Genomic DNA, 19,658 nt, shown 5'->3' with positions numbered 1-19,658 from the left:
GGGTATTTGTGCAATTGCAAATGTTCATCTCATTGCTATCTGCAATCTAGTGAACATATCATGGGCTTAAACAAAAGGTTTCAACATTTAATGTACACTAGCCGTCGTAATCAAGCATAAGAAAAGTGATGTGTATGGATATAATGTCTAATGTAATTCATGAGTACCAAAGCCATGATCTTTGAATTGGTTGATTATGTGCACTGTTTTAAATTGCAATGCTCTTCCAAAGGCTTGCTGTTTTTACCTAATCTTTGACTGTATTAGGCAGATCGTTGAATTCCTGGACCCAAGGGAATGAGATTCTTGCTAGCATCGTTTGAAGCAAGGACTGAATAAAAACAGTGTCAATCCCAGATGCTTGTTTAGCCTTGGCCAGTCTGGTCCCTGAGAAGAGCTGCTGTTTGGTCCCTGCAGTTACATATGTGTATACGTGTGATGTGTGAGGGTATAAATACAAGGGTGGGTGGGTGAGTTGCTGGTGACTCTTCTGCCCTTTGGAACTAAAGGAGTTTGCCTCTAGGTATATTTAGTGGTTGGAGGCAGAGGAAGGAGCGTGTAAACCAAATCGTCTTAATTTTCAGTTCCCAACAAGGGGAAGATGGTAACTGGTTGTGCTGACAGCGCCCTGATGGAGACCAGTCCCTTACAAGGTTGGAGCATGACTTCACATTTGGACCAGTGAAATACAATTTACTCCCCCACACTGTTGCTCCAGTGTTCAGCATTACGTGGTCCTTCTCCAACTCTTGGTTTCGAGTTAGTTGATAAACTTTCTATATGGTAAATTTAGTTAAATTATTGTTTACCCTTTTTCTGGAACACTTATAAGCATGGTGAATAGCACATTTATTTAGGCTTCTCTGAAAACTACTCTTCCTTGTGACAACTAACAACTTCCAATCAGTTGAGCAATTATTAATACACAAAGACAAGTTCCTTCTTGTCCCATGTCACGTTAAAGTCTTGAAGAGCTCCTGGTAAGAGATCTTCCCGTGTCCCTCTTGGAAGTGTAGGTGTTCTGTCAACCAGGTCATCCTTCCCCATATGCTTCTTGGTTGCTTAGGTGGGGGCAAAAGAAAAAGATACTTACTTACAAAGCACGATTTCATTTTTCATTGTATTTATCTAGCTGTCGTCTGACTTGTGTTTCTCATAACTTCAACCAATTTTTTTGGTATAAAGTTAAAAATACTCTGTAGTTACCTTGATGTTTCTTTAGAGCCCTTTAAAAACCAAACACAAAAGTAACTAGTTTTTTTTAACTGCCTTTATATTCTTTCCAGACAGAAAAAGTGTCCTTACTTCAGTTATTTATTGCGTATTTTTTTCTTTTTTTTTTTTTCTGTAAGTATGGCTTAAGCAATTATTATGAAAAATTTGGACATGTAGAATGTTAATCTGGAATCATGGGACTTGAAGGAATTCCTTTTCTGTGGCTTTTGAGTAAACATTTGGGATTAACTCAAGATTTAATGCATAAAAATAGGTCTTTCACTTGCTTAGAAAACAGTGTATAACACTAGCTTCTGAATAGCCTTCACCTTGATTTTTCTTTTAATTTATTGTAACAGTGGGAGCAATTAATGTTTTTGCTGCCAAAAGAAAAGAGTTGGAAAAGATGGGGGGGGGGAAAGGAGGAGGAAGTTGCATATTCAATACCAAATCAACTTGGGGGGTTATTTTAGGAAGCAACATTACATTTAAAAACCGTACTCTTGAAAACTTACCTAGCATTCTTCTTCCAAGTGACTTACAGGGTAAAATGGCACTGTTTGCTGTAGTAGATAATGAAATCACAAGTGGTTGCCTTATGTTATCAGTGACAATTTCAAGGTTTGTGATACTAACATTTAGACTGATCGGTGTGGTGCCGTGTAAATTGGAGCATGTGTATGATGCAACAGCATGGCTTGAATAGATGCTTCTGTTCTCTTGTCTTGAATCTGTTGGATGTCTCGTAATAAGTTCACTGTTAACAGTCCTTTCAAAATCTCTAGTGGAATACTTGGAGGCAGATGTTTCACAAACAAAATTGCATGGTGTTGCAGTAGACTTACATGTTGGCTCTATCAACTCTAAAAGACTTAGTAATTATAATGTCTACTTGTTTATTGTAAAACTAGAGGCACTGTTTGTTTCTTTACAGTAGCTCCTTTATGGTCCTAATGAATGTGAAAAGCATTTCTATTCCTTTTTTCTCGTAATCTGCAGTTTACCTTGTTTCATTTTGGTATTAGCAAGGAAAACAGTGCAGTCTTGTGCAACAGAATACGTAGAGGTATAAAAAATAATAATGTGTGTAAAAGTGCGAATAAGTATTTCATATTAGAATGGGATTAGAACGAACTTGTATAACTTTCAGTTAATGTATTTTCTTTCTTACTCGAGCTTTCAGTAAGACAAATATTCTTTGCTTCTAACAGTGCTTGCAGGTTCAGTAGGCATAATATTAAAAATTTCTTTTGACTTTGAATGAGTGTAACTCTCTACTGCATAATCTTTTTTTTTTTCCAGTTTGGGAACATATAAAAGTAGTGAGAACTTACAAGTTTACCTAGCTGTGTAAAATTGTGATTAACACTTGTGGAATGCTTAAGATATCAAATACAAATGTAATGAATCAATGCCTCTTTCTCTGTAGGGTGCTGGTCAAGACAAACTTGGAATATATGTCAAGTCTGTTGTGAAAGGAGGTGCTGCAGATGTGGTTAGTAATAATCTTAAAACATCAGAAGTTAAAAGGTAGAAAGATCCTTTGGAAATACTTCTAAATCCTTTGTTTACTAATATGTGTGAATAACTCCTAATTTAGACCATGTTAGTACAGGTGTATGAATTTTCTTCTCTCTTGAATATGTATTTAGGATGGTCGTCTGGCTGCAGGGGATCAGTTGCTCAGTGTGGATGGTCGAAGTTTGGTGGGCCTGTCCCAGGAAAGGTATGGAATGCTTTCCTTGGGTGTCTTTACATGAAGAAAATGCTGTAGTCATAATTTACCAAGAAGGACATAAGCTCTTTTTTTTGCGTGTCAGGCTTTGTCTAGGCTTTTTATAACTGCCTATGAATAACCTTAGCAACAAGTTTAACTGTTCGTGTAGTATTTTCTGTATAAGATATAGGTTATCTATGTAGGAGAGATTGTATTACAGGTTTGGGCTTTAGTTTGGAGCATAATTTATTTAGCTCTTAATTTTAAATATTATGGCTTCTGACCTTTATCTGTAGAAACTGAAAACAGTACTTGCCTGTAGGTGGTGTATGTTTAATAATTACATCTTCTAGTCATCATCTTCTAATTTTTTCAAAGTGATTTTAAATATTAATCAGAGAGTGTTTTGTCAAACAGAAGATTACTCAAACATGAGAAGTCATGACATACCAACTGATAATAAGGAGAACTAAGTAATACAGTGCCTAATTTTATTTTATTTGCTTTGGCTTTTATTGCAGGGCAGCAGAACTTATGACTAGGACAGGTTCCGTAGTAACACTAGAAGTAGCAAAACAAGGAGCAATTTACCATGGTCTGGCAACTCTGCTTAATCAGCCATCCCCAATGATGCAAAGAGGTAAAAATGCTAATATTATTTATGTTGAAAACAGTTTTGTAAGGCTTAGCATGCAGAAAATATAATTCACAGTAGCTTGCCACACATTACCAAAATATTAAATCGGAAAAGAAACATAATTTCACAGAGAAGAAGCATCTCTTTCTTATCAGAAGTTCATCTTATTTCAAGTATTGTTTGAAATTATGCGAGTCTAGTAATTAATAAATGCTTTGTATATGCACCTGTTTAAAAAAAAGCATTTAAGCACAGTTCTGGTTAAAATAAAAATTGCTTCAGACAAATGGAATATAATGAATACAAAGGGCATTAAACTTCAATGGCTTTTTTTATTCCTTATATAAAATCTTCTCTCCTCCTCTCAGAATATGACTTCCTTGTAACCACAGATTGCAACGTAATTACTAAGAGAGAAATAAATAGAAACAAAAGCCCCTAGTACATGTTTTGCCACTGAATTATTTTTCTTTAAACTAGAAATACTGAAACGTGTATTCTTAAGTTTCCATGTCTGATCATAGGTAGTTCTTGGATGTTTCTCCAATGTTAGATTTTATCATCCTACTGTAGTGAACTAACAACAGACACGTTTAAGTCTTAGGTAAAATAATGTGGTAAAGGAAATAATTTTGTAAAGGAAGACCTTTTCTACATATAGGGTAGAACTACAGTGTAGAAAAGAATGGGTTAAAAGACTAAACCCTTATTATCACAGTTTACAACACCATCCCAGATGCCATATGCCTCAGTCAGCAAGAGGCTTTTCAGTAAAGCACATTTGGCTTTTCCAGATACTGTGGTACCTTCTCAAAAGCTCTTTTGAAGCTTACAAATCAAAGGAATCCTGTGTAGTTGATACAAGAGTGGGATTGTGTATCTGAAGAAGTAAAAGTTTTAAAGTCTACCATTTGCTTTACTGGGAACTGATTTTTAATTATAAATGCAAGGTAGCTCTGGTTTGGAAAAGAATATGCTAGATAGTAGTTAATATAAGTGAAAGGGGGAAAATACATATCCAACTGTTACAGTTTCTGACCGCCGTGGCTCAGGTAAACCCCGACCAAAGAGTGAAGGCTTTGAGCTGTATAATAACGCCACTCAGAATGGGTCACCTGAGAGCCCCCAGCTGCCATGGACTGAGTACAGTGAACCAAAGAAGCTGCCAGGGGATGATAGATTAATGAAGAACAGAGCTGATCATCGCTCCAGTCCCAATGTAGCAAGTAAGTAAGATTATCCTTCTTTTAGGGGTAGATGCCTCCACCACTATTTTAGAGGCTGTTGAATTTAAAAAAGGGGGTGATTGTTTTAAAATACCAACGTAGTAGTAACATTTGGAGCAAGCCTCTTGTTAGAACTGTTCAAAGGAAAAATCATATTTATTTTGTGAATGCTACTGCTTTACTAAATCACGTAAATTATTATTAACAGTCATGTAAATGCTGCCTTTAACTTTCCAACAGATCAGCCTCCAAGCCCTGGGGGAAAGAATGCTTATGCATCTGGAACTACCACCAAAATAACCTCAGTCTCTACTGGAAATCTTTGTACAGAGGTCAGAAGTGGCAAGCAAAATGCTTGCTATTAAACTTTCCTTAGCTATCAATAGTGCCAGTGTGCTTCAGTTAAACCAGTGTCTTAAATATTTGAACATAGTATAATGCTGATTCTAGTGACTGGGTGGGGGTTTTGCTTATTACAGCTAATGAAAGATCGAGACAGCTTTCAGTGATTTTATTAAATTTTGTTCATGAAGTTGTCCATGTGATTTCTTAGGTTTGTACAATATTGTGTACTTGTTTGCAGACCATAAAAGCGTGAGTCATAACCACAATTATATTTGATACCAGACAACCTCTTTATCTCCTGTTCCAGACAAATAATGCTGTTATGAGCCAAAAGAAAACATTTGGAGAATGCATGTTTAGAATATCATTATGTACAGATCTGTGTGATCAGAAAATTCTACCTTACGTTCTTTCAACCTTTTTCAGGAACAGACTCTGCCCCCACGACCTGAAGCTTATCCCATCCCAACACAGACCTATACTAGAGAATATTTCACATTCCCAGCTTCAAAGTCCCAGGATCGAATGGGTCCAGCTCAGAGTCAGTGGCCAAATTATGAAGAAAAACCACAGGTCCAGGCAGAAAGTAATCATTCTATCAATACTACAATGCAGGTGAGAAGTAATTTCTTTCAATACAAGAAAAAACCAGAAAGAAACTGGTTGCTTTCCACTCCCAGACTGCTGGAGACATTTTTGCAGAACAGTCAACTCTATAACCTCTGGGCTGTTGACGAGAAACTATACCATGGGAGGGGAGCAACTGTACTTTTGCCAAGATTGGCTTGGGTTCAGAAACCCTACTCTTTTTATTTTTATTTTCTTTTTTCTCCCTCCGTAGGATTTTATGTTATCATGGTCTGCAGTCTTGTTATCTGGGATGGTTTAATACCCTGTTAGAGGTAATGGGTTGTAGATGGTAGTAGGGTTTGTCCTGTAAAATGTTTTGTGGCTTTCTGAAATGCAAACTAAATATTTTGCTCTTCCAAGAAGATTTATGTGGAAAAATCTCTTGCTTGCAGAGTGCATTGTTTAAGTGACAGGGCGAAGTACTAAAAATTAAATAAAACACTACCTCGAGATCTATCCAAGGTCTTTACTGAAACACATTCCCTGCTCTCAGTTAAAAAACAACAACATGCAAATTGCATCTATTATGAAAGTGCAGATGCTTCTTGACCTGAAGTGAATTTACCCTTCCCCTGTACCTTCTATAAATTCAGAAAATAATGTTGTTCTTCTCTTTTTAAATGAGGACTTTACTCAAATCCATACAGGAAATTAAATCTAGATCTACTGAATCCACTCACTGGACCATCTTTTTCTCTAATCCACCAGAGACTTAAAAATATATAGAGAAAACTTTTGTTTTTCTGTTTCTTAATTTGTGATAAAAGCAGAGCCTTACAGCAGGATCAGCATGGTTTTTTTTACTTTTGGAAAAACAGTGTCTGGTAAATTATCTTGCGATTGTGTCACAGAAGCAAAGTAAGGATTGGTTATCGATTACTCACACATGTATCAGCAAGTAAATTCAGTAAAAGGTCAATTGAATGAAAACTTAGTACTCTTCCCCCCCCCCCCAGTATTATAGATACCAAATCCTAATTATTGCAGCTGTTAAGAATATGGATGTTATACCCAAAGTAGGGTGCTGCAAGTTAAATGACTGTGGCAAATCACTATGGAAATATTTTGCTGAATTTCTGTGCTCAACTCATTTGCATTTCATGATTTCATCTCAATCTTAGCTGCACAGCTGAATACCTATCCACTCTGTCAGTGATGGGACAGGCAGGCTGGTAGCAGGGAATGGTTCCTACGCATTTGTTGTAACGGGCTGAATTGCTGCCTGCACATGCGTTTCTTCCCTACTTAAGACAAGCTTAAGTGAGTAGCTTAGACAAGGTAGTTTAACCTGGTGAGACACACCTTGTCTGTTAACGTTGTTGACAGGTACCAAATCTGAACTATGGTCTTAAGGCTGAATGCAGTGCAGAAAAGCACTTTCATACAGCAAATGTCCAGAAGCTTTAGCTTCTTACAAACACTGAAAGTGTACGCAATTTTCCTGCACCACACGATAATTCTTTGAAGTTGAAAATTAGAGGAAAATAGACTTTAAAAAAAAATACTTTAAAAAAATCCTTGTAATCTTTACAGTGAGAACTGGCCTTGTAAAAAAAGTTGCTGTAAGCTACTGACTGATGTGAAATGCCTGTTTACTGTTCTGAAGGCATTAGCAAACTGTTTGGCTAGGTGCATCTGTACAGCAAATGTAACACAAATAGCTGTGTGTTCAGCTCTGCTGGACTAATAGAGCATAAAAAATACGCTTGTTCATCTCAAAGAAGGCATTCTTTAGAGGTCATAGTTAAGGTCATTGATGGAGAAAAAAAGAAAAAGATTTTGCTTTGTTAGTCTTCTCTCAGTTGTTGATAATTGGTACATTATGTTTTCAGTGCTTAGTACTTCCTAACATTAAAAGTACAAATATTTGCTTCACAAAAATCATTAACAGATTTGATAAGCCTAATTTATGGTCCAGTATTTTTTTTTCAGGAGGTTGTACAATGCAGTGAGACCTTGAGGTTGTTAAAAGACTTGCTGTTTGACATGCTAAAAAGGTGACAAAAGCGCAAACCAACACATCCATGCCCCCAGAGCAGGTAGAATGAGACCTGCCTGCCCAGATCCGTTCCAGTGAGTGGTGCTGTAGTAACAGGAGCTTCCTGCACGCGCGGGTCATCCCGCCTGTTAACGGAGGAGGATGGGCACAGGCTGTCTTGTCTCTCCCTCTGCAGCTTTTCTGGTTGCCTTCCCAATAGGAAAAAAAGTGCAGTAAAGCCAGTTGAAGCCTGAATGGCGGAGCTGGTACGCCTGAGCTGCTCTTCCGAGTTGCCAGGACTGTCATGCTCACATGTGGGGGAGGGGGTGTCAGGGATAGCCGTGAGAAATTGTGAGCTGGGGAGGTTTTCAGCTTAGACTCCATTTTGCCTTCATCCTTCTTCCCAGTCCAGGTTTCCAGGCATTTCGGAGGTTGCAAAGTCTTCCATCACTTGAACGATCTAAAAAGACTGAGAAGAATATTTTATTGTTGATTCTGGGAAACTTGCTGGGCATGGAAATGCTTAAACTCATTAAAAGTAATTACCTTTGGCAATAAGAATGCAGTTTGTGAGCCATTTTCAAATACGTTTTAATATAGACAGACTGTGAAATACATGCCTTATTTGATTTTTTTTTTTTTTCCAGCGTGTAGCTCGTTCCCAGGAAGAACTCAGAGATAAAGTTTTCCAGCCAGAGAGGAATCGTTTGGAAGTTGTTATACGGAAGGATGTAGAGTACCTCGATCGGAAGTCAGACAGTGATCAGTGGATGAATTCATCCGTGGATTCTAGCACGTCTAGCCAAGAACACCTGAACCATTCATCCAAACCAGTCTCGCCTGGTTCCTGTTTAACTAAAAGTGGACCTGGCCGTTGGAAAACTCCAGCTACCAGCCAGCCGACTCCAGTGGCCATTTCCCAGCCCATCAGAACAGATCTTCCCCCTCCACCACCACCGCCTCCAGTGCATTATGCAGCTGAATTTGATGAACTACAAATGGATTTGCCTCTGCCTCCCCCTCCCCCTCCAAATCAGATAGGAGCACAAGCATCCTCCCAGGTCGCTGCTGCTGAGCGTAAAAAGAGAGAAGAGCATCAGAGGTGGTATGAAAAGGAAAAGGCACGTTTGGAAGAGGAGCGAGAAAGGAAACGTCGTGAGCAGGAGAGAAAACTGGGCCAAATGCGTTCTCAGCCACTAATTCCTGCTCAGCCTGTGGTTCCTCCTGTTTCTCTTCAACAAGTGAAATCAGAAAAACCTTCAACTTTGCAGAGGTCTCAAGAAACTGTCATTCGAGAGTTGCAGCCCCAACAGCAGCCTCGGACTATTGAGCGGAGAGATCTCCAGTACATTACTATCAGCAAGGAAGAACTGTCCTCTAGTGATAGCCTCTCTCCAGATCCCTGGAAACGGGATGCTAAGGAGAAGCTGGAGAAGCAGCAGCAGATGCACATTGTGGACATGCTGAGTAAAGAGATTCAGGAACTTCAGAACAAGCCCGATCGTACAGCAGAAGAAAATGACCGCCTCCGCAAACTCATGCTTGAGTGGCAGTTCCAAAAGCGACTTCAAGAGTCAAAGCAAAAGGATGAAGATGATGATGAAGAGGAGGATGATGATGTGGATACTATGCTCATCATGCAGCGACTGGAGGCAGAAAGAAGAGCAAGGGTAAAAAGGGATAATCCTTTCTAGATGAAAGTATTGTAAATCTGTATCTTGATGGGTTCTCTGGCTTTGTCTAAGTATTTTGATGTTCTTACAGAGTAAAGGAGGATGAACCTTTCTTAAATACCTTGAATTTTAAAATTGCTTATTTACAGTGGCTTGACCAGTTAAGTGATGTATTATGACAGGATTGTAGGATCCAAGTTGGCAGTCACATTTACTTTTCTGATTGTGGGGAAAGAAATTCCCTTTGGATAGAAGGATTTTGCTATGTACCTGGAGCAGGATTAGAAAGTTAAATATGGCAGGAGTTTTCTTACTGGAAGGTAAGCAAAAACATTTGAAATTATGAAAGTCTCTAGGAGAGTCGGGAACAAAAATGGTGTAATTCCTAACCCCCACCCCCAATATGTTTGCTTTTAAGAGTTCTTACAGTCTTGGACCTGAACACAGACACGGAATGCATGCTGTTTCCAGAAAACAGTGAACTGAACTGAGATTCCACCTTGCTGGTCTGCTCCAAGTAAAAGCTGGGGTATAAAGTAGCTGCTACCTCTACCACCACCTCAGTGGTGACCCCAGTAGTGCCGGGGGGAGTGAAGCGTTACGTTGAGCCGTGTGGCTTTGGTGGTTCTCTAACAACTAGTGCACCCTGTCTAGGGCTCCAGCTCATACATAACTGCGTTTTGCATGATGTCCAGCTTAATCAGTATCTGACAAGGTTTGCTTACCTTAGCTTCAGTACTGTGAAAGCTCATAATGTATGTAATGAGGTAATACAACTAAATAGTGTGATAAAGTTCTTAACGCTGCTGATGGCTGTTGCCTCTCAGAATGTGTTAAATCTATTGTTACTGAGAAACAATTTCTATAGGAAAATCTGTCTTCTCTGAATAATAGCACGGATACCAAAGTTATATACCGATAGCTGTGCTCTGACAGGCTTAAAAACTAGCTCTGTAATATGCTGGGTGTCTTCTGTCTGTTTATCTTGAAAACTGGATTTAATTCTGTGATAGGCAGTTTCTAATTCTTAATAAATGTTTGTACATGCTTATTTTGATGTTCAGAAATAGCTATTGGCTTGAGTAGTATTTGAGTTAAGGATTGTTTTGGCAGCTTGATTTCCTAAACTTAACTCTTCTCATATTCACTGCAGTCTGCATTGCTTTCCTTTTTTCTTGTGGCTAACTTTATTACTGTGTAAAACAATAGATACCTCAAACTTGGAAACTGAAGAAAGGAAAAGCTAAATATATCTTTGGCAAACGGGTTATGTTAAAGCCCAGCATCGCTAACATGTAATTTGTAGCACATAGGCAGTTACCTGTGGGCATAAAAAATCCATGTAAAACTGCCATTTTAACAAACAGTGTCTTCAAAATTTTAGTGTAGCAAGGCTAAAAAAGCCATCTGTCATTTATAGAAAGCCAGTTGTGTTGCATAACGTTATATCAGCCTTCTCTTTAAGTGCTGGATTTAAAATACTGTTTGTGCATAAAGTTCTTCCAGCATTTTGGAACATTTTGAAACTAAAAAATAACAGTTGTTTTGAACTGAAGTAATGTTTGCATTTTGGTACATTACACTGTCTATACTACTAGAGATGTAATAAGTAGCATCTCTGGAGAATTACTGAGGTTTTGAATGAGTCAAACCAATACTGATAAAAACTTTGGATTAATTTATTGTTTTCATTTCTGTATTTCAGGATTATGTCAATTCAGTTCCTCGTTCTAAAGCAGCTGACTTAACAAATAAAAGAAAATGCTTTTGAAATAGCGCAAGTCTAACCTATCTTTATTTTCACTGTGCATCTTTCTTTTTTTTCCCCCCTTTCTTACTACCTGCAGCAGACTGCTGTGCCAGCAATCTCTGTTCTAGATTTGGTATGTTTGTTTCCTTCTCTTCAATATCCTTTTCCCATTTCAATTCTTGATATTATTAATAACTACCCTATATGCCTTGGATGATGATTTGGCAGCTTTGGGTGTTCAAAAATTATTGTAATACAATAAGCAGTAAGTTAACTGTAAGCATGCATTTGAATGTTTCCAGATGTGGTGACTCCTTTCCCTGTGTTTCCTTCCTTTTAGATGTGTTCTGCTTGCAGGCTTGATTTGTTTGTTGTAGTGGTGGTCTAATATAAACCTGTTTATTTGATGTTTTGTGCAGTCAGGTTTATAAAAATCTTACTAATAACTTTGAATGAACAGGCTGTGTATGAAGTAAGATTTCCTCCTTTCCCTTCCCCACCCCTGCAGGTTTTGGAAGAACTCTAGCAACACCATTCCTTTCCAATTTGAAGTGAAATTGTCCTGAGAGCCTAATAATACAGCATAGTGTTTCATGCTGAAACCCTGTTGTTTACAGGTGTTAAAATTTTCTCATTAAAGTAAAAATGCATTGTAAACTCAGAAATTACTTCTGAACTATGATTTCCAAGTAGGTCACGTAAACATGCAATTAAGTTACATATAATTTCAGAATACCATTCTCCGGCGTCTAAAACATGACAGCTTTCAAACTGGAGCAGCAGTTGCTGTGACTCCAGCTAATTCTGTATTTTATTGCTCTCATTGGAAATGGGTACATGGAAGAAGAGTTCTGTAGTCTTCTAGAGAAGAAATACATTCCCTTCAAAGTGTGTTTCTATATAATCAGTATACCAATTTGAAAGAAAGGTAATGCTTGCAAGTCCTGTTAGTACAATTAATTTGTGCTGCTGGGAAAAACTGTAAACATGTCTGCTCAAAATACAGATTTGGGTAATTGGCGCTACTTTATTTTTAAGAAAAAAAATCCCCTTCTGAAATGCATACTTCTATCTAAAGACTTAGTAAGTGTGTCTGAAGTGTTCAGTTTTGTGTCTGTGTAGTACATGAGCATTAAGCAGTTGACAGCAGTGAAACAGGTGAAGTGTGTCAGCTTTCTGGATTAATGGAGAAGCCAGGAGTCATGGATTTTTCAGACTTGGTATCTATCAATATTTTTTCTTATTACTGCTCCAGTATTTTTTCACTTAAGCCTTGGTCCCCTGGAGCTGCAACGGGATAGATAAAGTACTTTGCCAAGCAGGCTGTAAAATTCTGGATCTTTCTGCAACAGGAGGCTGTGAATGCAGACAGTATCATCAGCTTTACAAATGGATTAGACACATTCATAGACATCACACCTGTAAACGGCTGCTCAGAGGATTACACCAGGCTGCACCAGCCAGCAACTCTAGCACCGTGCTGAATGCTGTGGAAGTACTAGAAGAAATGGCCAGGCTCACGTGCAGCCCTTCTTGCCATGGTCAGAGACAGAATACTGCGCTAGATGGACCCATGGCCTGAAATTTATGTTCATAAATTTAGCTTTAAAAAAAGAAAGCAAGCTAATTCTGAAATAGATGACATTGAATGCTATACCACGCAAATACCTCTTCTTCCTAATTTCATCATTTTCATACTGTTCACATGACTTTCTGGGCATAGTTGTAGCTATCCTGTGCCACTTCATGTACCCAGGCAATTACTACTTTGTTTCTAGAAAAAAAAATACACTTTTGAATGCTCAGTGCTTTTTGTGTATGTCTAATATGAGCACTGGTGTGATAGCTGTACTGCTAATTATAAAGCTGATGAAAAGTGGCTAATAGTTAATGCAGGGTTTGTCAACTTGGCTAAAGTTTGTCTTTTTAAATTCCCTGGGCCACTAACAGATCTGAACCAGCTTTAGCTGGTCATAAATAAATAGGTTTTAATGTAAAGTTCTTCTGGAACCTCTTTTAAAGCATTCTAAGCAGTGCTTGGAGAAATAAATTTTGTCTGGAATCTGAGACTTCCTGGATCGCTGCCAGTCCTCTGAATATTTTAATGTTTCTGATAAAGGAGCCCGATGGGCTGATCCTTACGAGGAGCAATAGCTCAGAAGAAGGGTGGCTTCTTGCCCTCCTAGGTAGGAATAGTGCTGCAAGTGCATGTTGGCAGTAGGGGGACAGTTGTGCAGCTAAGGGAACTGCTGGCACTGTGCCGTAGAGCTGGGACAAAGCAGGGGGGAAGAATTCATGCCTTGTGCTTAGCTGGTTTGCTCAGTTAGCTGGGAGATTCCTCTTCCGTGGCCCTCTGGCTGTGCAGATCAGTTGTTTCTCCCTGTTACAATATAAACGTGCTGCTTTGGAGGAACCCTGAAAGTCAGGGGGGACCTGATCGCTCGCTGCAGCCACCTGACAGGAGGCTGTAGGCAGGGGGGGTCGATCTCTTCTCCCAGGTAACAAGTGACAGGACAAGTGGAAACAGCCTCAAGTTGCACCAGGGGAGGTTTAGACTGGATATTATGAAAAATTTCTCCGCTGAAAGGGTGGTCAAGCATTGGAACAGGCTGCCCAGGGATTTGGTGGAATCACCTTCCCTGGAGTTGTTTAAAAAACACATAGATGCGGTGTTCAGGGATGAGGTTTAGTGATGGACATATGGCAGTCCTGGGTTAACAGCTGGACTTGATGATCTCAAGGGTCTTTTCCAACTTTAATGATTCTGTGATAAGTACAGTACATCGCAACTGAAGAAAAACTGGGATAGAGAAGTATCAAATCAAAATACTCAACCTGGGAATCTAATAGCTCTTGTACTTGAAATGGGACGTGAAGCTGATTTTCCTTACCGTCTTGAAATTTTGGGATGAAGTCTGAGTTGGGTGCTGCCGTATGCAATTACAAACACAAACGCCTGCAAGCGCTCTGGCGTGCCTTGCCATCCCACTGCTCCCTGCCTTGGTCTGGGAATGCTCCAAAGTAGAAACTAGGTACTAATCATAAAGAAATGAAATGTCACTCTCTTATCCCTGCTTGTGCCTTACATGGAGTTTTTTTGGCTTTTTTACTAGGTGTTATGTTTAGAATAGCCTCTGACCTGGGTACAGTTGTCTTTACATTTGTTATGGTTCAGATGTTAACAACGGTTCCCAGGTGGGCACCCTGCCAAGTTTTCCCTCCTTTCTTTAGTTAGGGTCACAAGAAATTAAAAAAGACCCAGTCCTATTTCCTCTTTATTTTAGTTTGAAATATTTCCTTAAAGTTTTAAGTGCATTTGAATAGGAATATTTGCTACTAAACAAAAAGGCGTCCATGCCGTAACTTGGGATTAGTAACTGCCACGACCAGAGTTTTTTCTCTGAATGCAACTGGGACAAAGTCGAGGAATTTTCCTATATTTTTTAACTGTGCGGTTTTTTGCCTTTTTTTTTTTTAAAAAAAAAAAACAACCCACAACCGGAAATTACTTCTCTTCTAGAAACTCTTTCAAATTAATAGCTGTCTTTCCTTTTGACAGCAATATTATCTCCTTTGCTAAAATAATGTCTTTTTAATAACCAAGACAAGAAGAGGACTTAATCCAAGCAGGGAGCTGGTTAGCTACTTGATTCTCTGCTCTACCATGTATGCTGAGCTTGATCTCTATGTCGTTTTCAGTTAGGAGTTACAAAAGTTTTAGCCCTAAATAAGGGGAATTTGCTTGGAGGTAGCATCCTCTAGTATACGTTTGCCAAATTACTGCCTAAATGAAATTAATTTTGTTCTTAAACTTTCATGCTCAAAACCGGTAGGTTTTTAACACTTCAAATGAGAGGTGTTTTCACTGCAATTAGTCCATATAGCTGCTTGAAGATGTAGAAGGCAAATGTTTTCAAAATTACCTGTTGAACAAGGTCATAAAGATACCCATAACACAAATATGACATGAACAGCAGGGGAAAATAATTACCAGAAAATTAGTCCAAAAAACAAAATTTGTTTTTAGAATTGATTGGAAAATTGATTAGGAAACCTAATCTGCTTTAAAACACATTTCCTGTTAATTAACTGGGGGAAGAGATATCTATATGAATGTTCTCCTCACAAAGTCTGTTAAAGCTGCTTTGTATCTTAGGGGCCTTCCTCTGTAAATGAAATTAGATTGTGAAAAGAAATCCAGGAGTAGAGAAGTATCTGTGTTACATGCAGCTTATAGCAAGATCCAATGATTTACTGATTTATACCAATCAGTATAAAAGATCTTGGCAGGGGGTGGGGCAGAGTGCTGTGGTTGTCACGTTAAAACGTATGCTGCAGTAAGAAATAACACAGCACGTAGTCCAGTTAACTTGTGAATATTATTGCACCAGTGAATATTCCTGTCCATCAAGGGATTAGATACTGTTAGCTTTAGAGAATCAGGCAAAGTTTGAATTTTTGTAGCTTTTATGTGCAGCTTTTATGATAAGCATATGTAAAGTAGTATTGTGTGTTGGACATCAGTTGTTCGTGTGAGCTGTTTAATCTCATTAGTCAAAGATTTCTTTGCCTGGCACTCTGCTTTTTCCAAAACACATCTGTTGCAGATACAGTGGGAGATTTTATTTATCTCCCGAGACTATTTGCAGACTTGCTGAATGAGCCTGTTACTTTAAATGGATTGACCCTTTGACTAATGAGTCATGATTTTCCGGTGCTTAAATACTAATCCAAAATGAAAAACCAATTGGCTGCTGGAGCTGTGGACTGTTGGTTCCAGGTATTTAATTTCACTTTACTGCACCTATGAGACTACGGTTGCTGAAGCTGTCTGGAATATTGAATTGCCTCAGCCTGCTGCTAGGGGTTCATATATGACTGCAAAAAATGTCACTTGTGTGTTTTGTGTTTTGTGCTTTTATCTATGTAGTTCTGTACATTTTTATTTTTTTTTTTAGTGTAACCAGTGTAACCTAAGTGTACTCTTAACAGCTGGAAATTATATTGATTTGTCTGTAGCATATAGCATTTTCTACTGAATGAGTTACTTTTAGATGCAAATACTTGGGTTACTTTTTTTTTTTTTTTGGACACATCTTACCCAGAGGAGTAACAAAAAGATTAAAGATGTGTCTCTGTTAGTTACAGGATGAAGAACGCAGACGGCAGCAACAACTTGAGGAAATGCGCAAACGAGAAGCAGAAGACAGGGCCAGGCAGGAAGAAGAGCGCCGACAGCAAGAGGAGGAGCGGACCAGAAGAGAGGCTGAAGAAAAGGTTGTGGTCTTCTGAGTGCTGCAGGGGTTCTTACGGGCCTCTCTCCTCTTTAGGCTGGCCAGTAGCAGCTCAATGTTGGGCTTAAACACGCTATTCCTAGTGATAAGGGCCATGGCCAAAGGCTTCAGTTTATCCAATATAGAACAAGAAGTAATTCAACAAGTAGCCTGTTTGTGGTGACTGCATCGGTATTGCAGAAACAGTAGTGTAGGCTTTAGCGGCTGAAGGTTTTTAGCAGGGGCAGGGGATGGGGTTCGGAACCTTTTCTGAAGGCTACGGCAGAAATCTGTCATCTCCTGGTTGCCTTCAGCCCCCGCGTGCCTTACCTGCCACCTTTACTGTGATGGCTGAGTTAGTGGTGTTGGGTTTTGCTGTGTCTCGGAGATGGCACGTATTTTTGCAGTAATTGTTTTACAGATAAAAATATAAAATACAGTGGAGATGAGTATTCCATAGTGTCTTTTATGTTTGGACTATAGGAGGAAAGGGAATTGGTTTCCAAGAAGGAAGTAAATAATTTCAGCAGCTAAATCGCTGGGCCATCAAACAGATGGCATGGTCCTTTAGAACATGAATTTGAGAAGCTTTATTGTTCAAAACTGGAAATCAAAGCACCTCATTTGATTCTTAGCACGTTTGTTAAGACTCTCTTCTTCCTAAAGAAAGAACAGTTATTGTTGTCCAGATTGAAGGCTTTCCTGTTGGTAACACTGACTTCAGAATGAAGAAAGCTTTTAATGTTGAGAGAAATTTCATCTTGGTAGACTGAGCAAATATATTTTAAACAAAAAAAAATAATCAAAAACTCAAAACCCTTGGATGTATTAACTTCGTTAAATTTGTTTTGTTAGGTGGTTTTCAAGCCGTGTTAGACACTTTTCCGTGAGCGGTATGGGGTGATGAGTAGGAGAAAGCTAAGCTGAGGGTGGTGATAGGTGAGGAAGGTCTATCTGGATTGAGGAAAGTACACTGTAGGAAGTTAGAAAAACAAACAAAAAACACAAAACAAAAAACTCAGCCAAGTTTTTCTTATTTTCTGGCAGTGACGCAGCCAAAGGACATTTGGATCACACACTTTAAAGGGTTTTCACTGACAGGTCTTGACTGAGACACTTGTACATCTACCACCTCAGAGCTCAGTACCATCTGACCACTACCGTGGCTTTAGAGAATAGTACAGGGAGATGAGTTTCATGACCTTGCTGTAGATGGACGAGATCAAATTTATTTATTAGTTTTTTAGGATAACTGGCTCATGGTGTGAGGAAGATAAGCAGTTAAGGTGGAATTTTTTAAACGTACGGATTAAAAACAGAAAGGATGGTGATTCAAAACGTCACATATTCCCAGCAGAAGTCATATTATGCTTAGACAAAAGTTTTTTTGTAGCATACAGTTTCCAAGTATGTTTTCATTTGTTATCAAACAAAATACTGAATAGACCCTTGTATGAATTTACGGTGTGGGTTAGACAAGGGCTGAACAGAATTAAATGCTGTTTAGTTTCAAACTAGTAAAAATCTTTTAACTCAAAAAATACAAAGAAGATATTTCATGGCCTTTTAAATGGTCAATAGACTCGTATAAATACCATTAGCATAGAGTTTTTTTGGTTTTTATAATTTTTTTTAAAACCAGTTACTTGATGTCTGTTTCAGAAAATTTCTGTTGTTTGATTTCTATGTGAAAGTAGTTTTCCTGGGATTTATACTAGAAGCTTTGTTAGGAGTCATCCATTCCAAGACTCTGTTGGTTAATTTACATTGTATAAGCATGCAGCAAAATTACAAAGTTCCTTTTTTAAGATGGTAGTTAATTTTAGTTATTTTCCTCTCCCACAGTTTCTTTACAGCTTTAGTAAACCTGCCCCTTATTAACTCTAGTTACGTTCTGAGCAATAAATGCTGGAATCACCCTTGGTTCACACAGGCAGTTGCCTTAGTTACCACAGGCAGTGGTAAATCTGGAAATAACAGCAACACTGTGTTACAGGACAACTGCCATTTTTTTCATCGTAGTAAATATTCTTTGTGTGAGTCCATATAGATGCCCTGCTTATTGCCAGAAAAGGAGACAAAAAAAAGTTGTTTGTGGTTCAGTGATGGAAAACTTAAATCTTTCTAAGATTGAAAGGTCTTGCCTTTCTGACCACTGTGTTTCTGTTTCCTCTGGACTTACAGAGGCGGCAGGAAGAGGAGTATTACAGTCGCTTAGAGGCTGAAAGGCGCAGGCAGCATGATGAAGCAGAACGAAGATTACTGGAACCTGACGAGCCTGGTCTGTACAGACCTCCACTTCCACGGGAATATGAACTCCCATCCCCAACCCCTTCATCTAACGCTCCTCCTCCCCCACCTCAGCGAAACACCTCTTACCTCAAAACACAGGTCCTCTCCCCTGACACGATTTATACTGCCAAGTTTGTTGCATACAATGATGATGATGAGGAGGAGGAGGATTCCAATCTAGCAGGTCAGGATAAGTACTCCAGCACAAGAAAATCTTACGGTGACTTCCCTCCTGCCACCCTTAAGCCACAGCAGTCCTCCCGCCAGCCTCGCCCAGTTTCAGATGGCCTCTTTCTTTCGAACTCATTCCAGTCATCTCCAGTCAATGCCAACAGTACTACTGCCAAAAAAAGCCAGCCCCCTCCCCCACAAAACAAACAGAGTATCATCCATGCCAGCAACTCTAAAGGTAGACACCATGAAATCAGTCGTCTCTACAGAACTATCCTCATGTTCTCAACTCTGGTGCTGTAGATTGAATCGCTTACTTTGTGATTATTTTTTTTTTCTTTCCCCCCCCCCCCCCACTTAATCGCTATTTTCACAATGGTGATCTAACTTAAATCCTGATATTAATACATGAATCCTCCAATTTTTAATTGTTTTGATCTCTCAAATTTCCTTGTTCCTTACCCAAACTCTTCAAAAGCAAAAATTCCGTCTTTCACACAATGAATCAAATTATTTTAACTGTTACTCAACCAATTCAAAGTACTGTTGGTTTTGGCTTTCACTCTATTTTTCAGTGATTTGTTTTGTATGACTGACCACTGTTTACTCAGGGCATCTGGAAGTGCACCTTTCTTAAACACAGGAAGCCTTTTCTGATGGGTTCGTGGACAGAGCTTATCTTCTGCTTTCATTGGTACCAGGGTTCTCTCTTTTACTAGTGTGTGCAAATGGCTTTAAAAATTATCTCTGT

At 38.9% G+C, this 19,658-nt stretch overlaps 1 protein-coding gene across 29 annotated transcripts in view; it reads left to right on the top strand.

Annotated features, from left to right (window-relative positions):
* AFDN (afadin, adherens junction formation factor) overlaps positions 1-19,658 on the top strand; it is a 131,727-nt gene that overhangs the window by 104,953 nt on the left and 7,116 nt on the right. For 6 of the 29 annotated variants that reach the window (XM_055713152.1, XM_055713148.1, XM_055713145.1 and 3 more), the window contains 9 exons: positions 2,645-2,710; positions 2,868-2,941; positions 3,454-3,572; positions 4,601-4,795; positions 5,036-5,127; positions 5,567-5,755; positions 8,396-9,418; positions 16,314-16,448; positions 18,629-18,920. In XM_055713152.1, coding sequence (XP_055569127.1) covers positions 2,645-2,710; positions 2,868-2,941; positions 3,454-3,572; positions 4,601-4,795; positions 5,036-5,127; positions 5,567-5,755; positions 8,396-9,418; positions 16,314-16,448; positions 18,629-18,920 — 2,185 coding nt within the window. Of the gene's footprint in view, positions 1-2,644; positions 2,711-2,867; positions 2,942-3,453; positions 3,573-4,600; positions 4,796-5,035; positions 5,128-5,566; positions 5,756-8,395; positions 9,419-11,268; positions 11,305-16,313; positions 16,449-18,628; positions 19,146-19,658 lie in introns of those variants that run through there. The other 23 variants (XM_055713135.1, XM_055713142.1, XM_055713140.1 and 20 more) reach the window with 13 other exon arrangements.

Source organism: Falco cherrug, chromosome 6 (assembly GCF_023634085.1).
Source record: "Falco cherrug isolate bFalChe1 chromosome 6, bFalChe1.pri, whole genome shotgun sequence".
NCBI classification, from domain to species: Eukaryota; Metazoa; Chordata; class Aves; order Falconiformes; family Falconidae; genus Falco; species Falco cherrug.
Note: the sequence above shows the minus strand (reverse complement) of the source record. Positions and strands in the feature narration are given on the sequence as shown.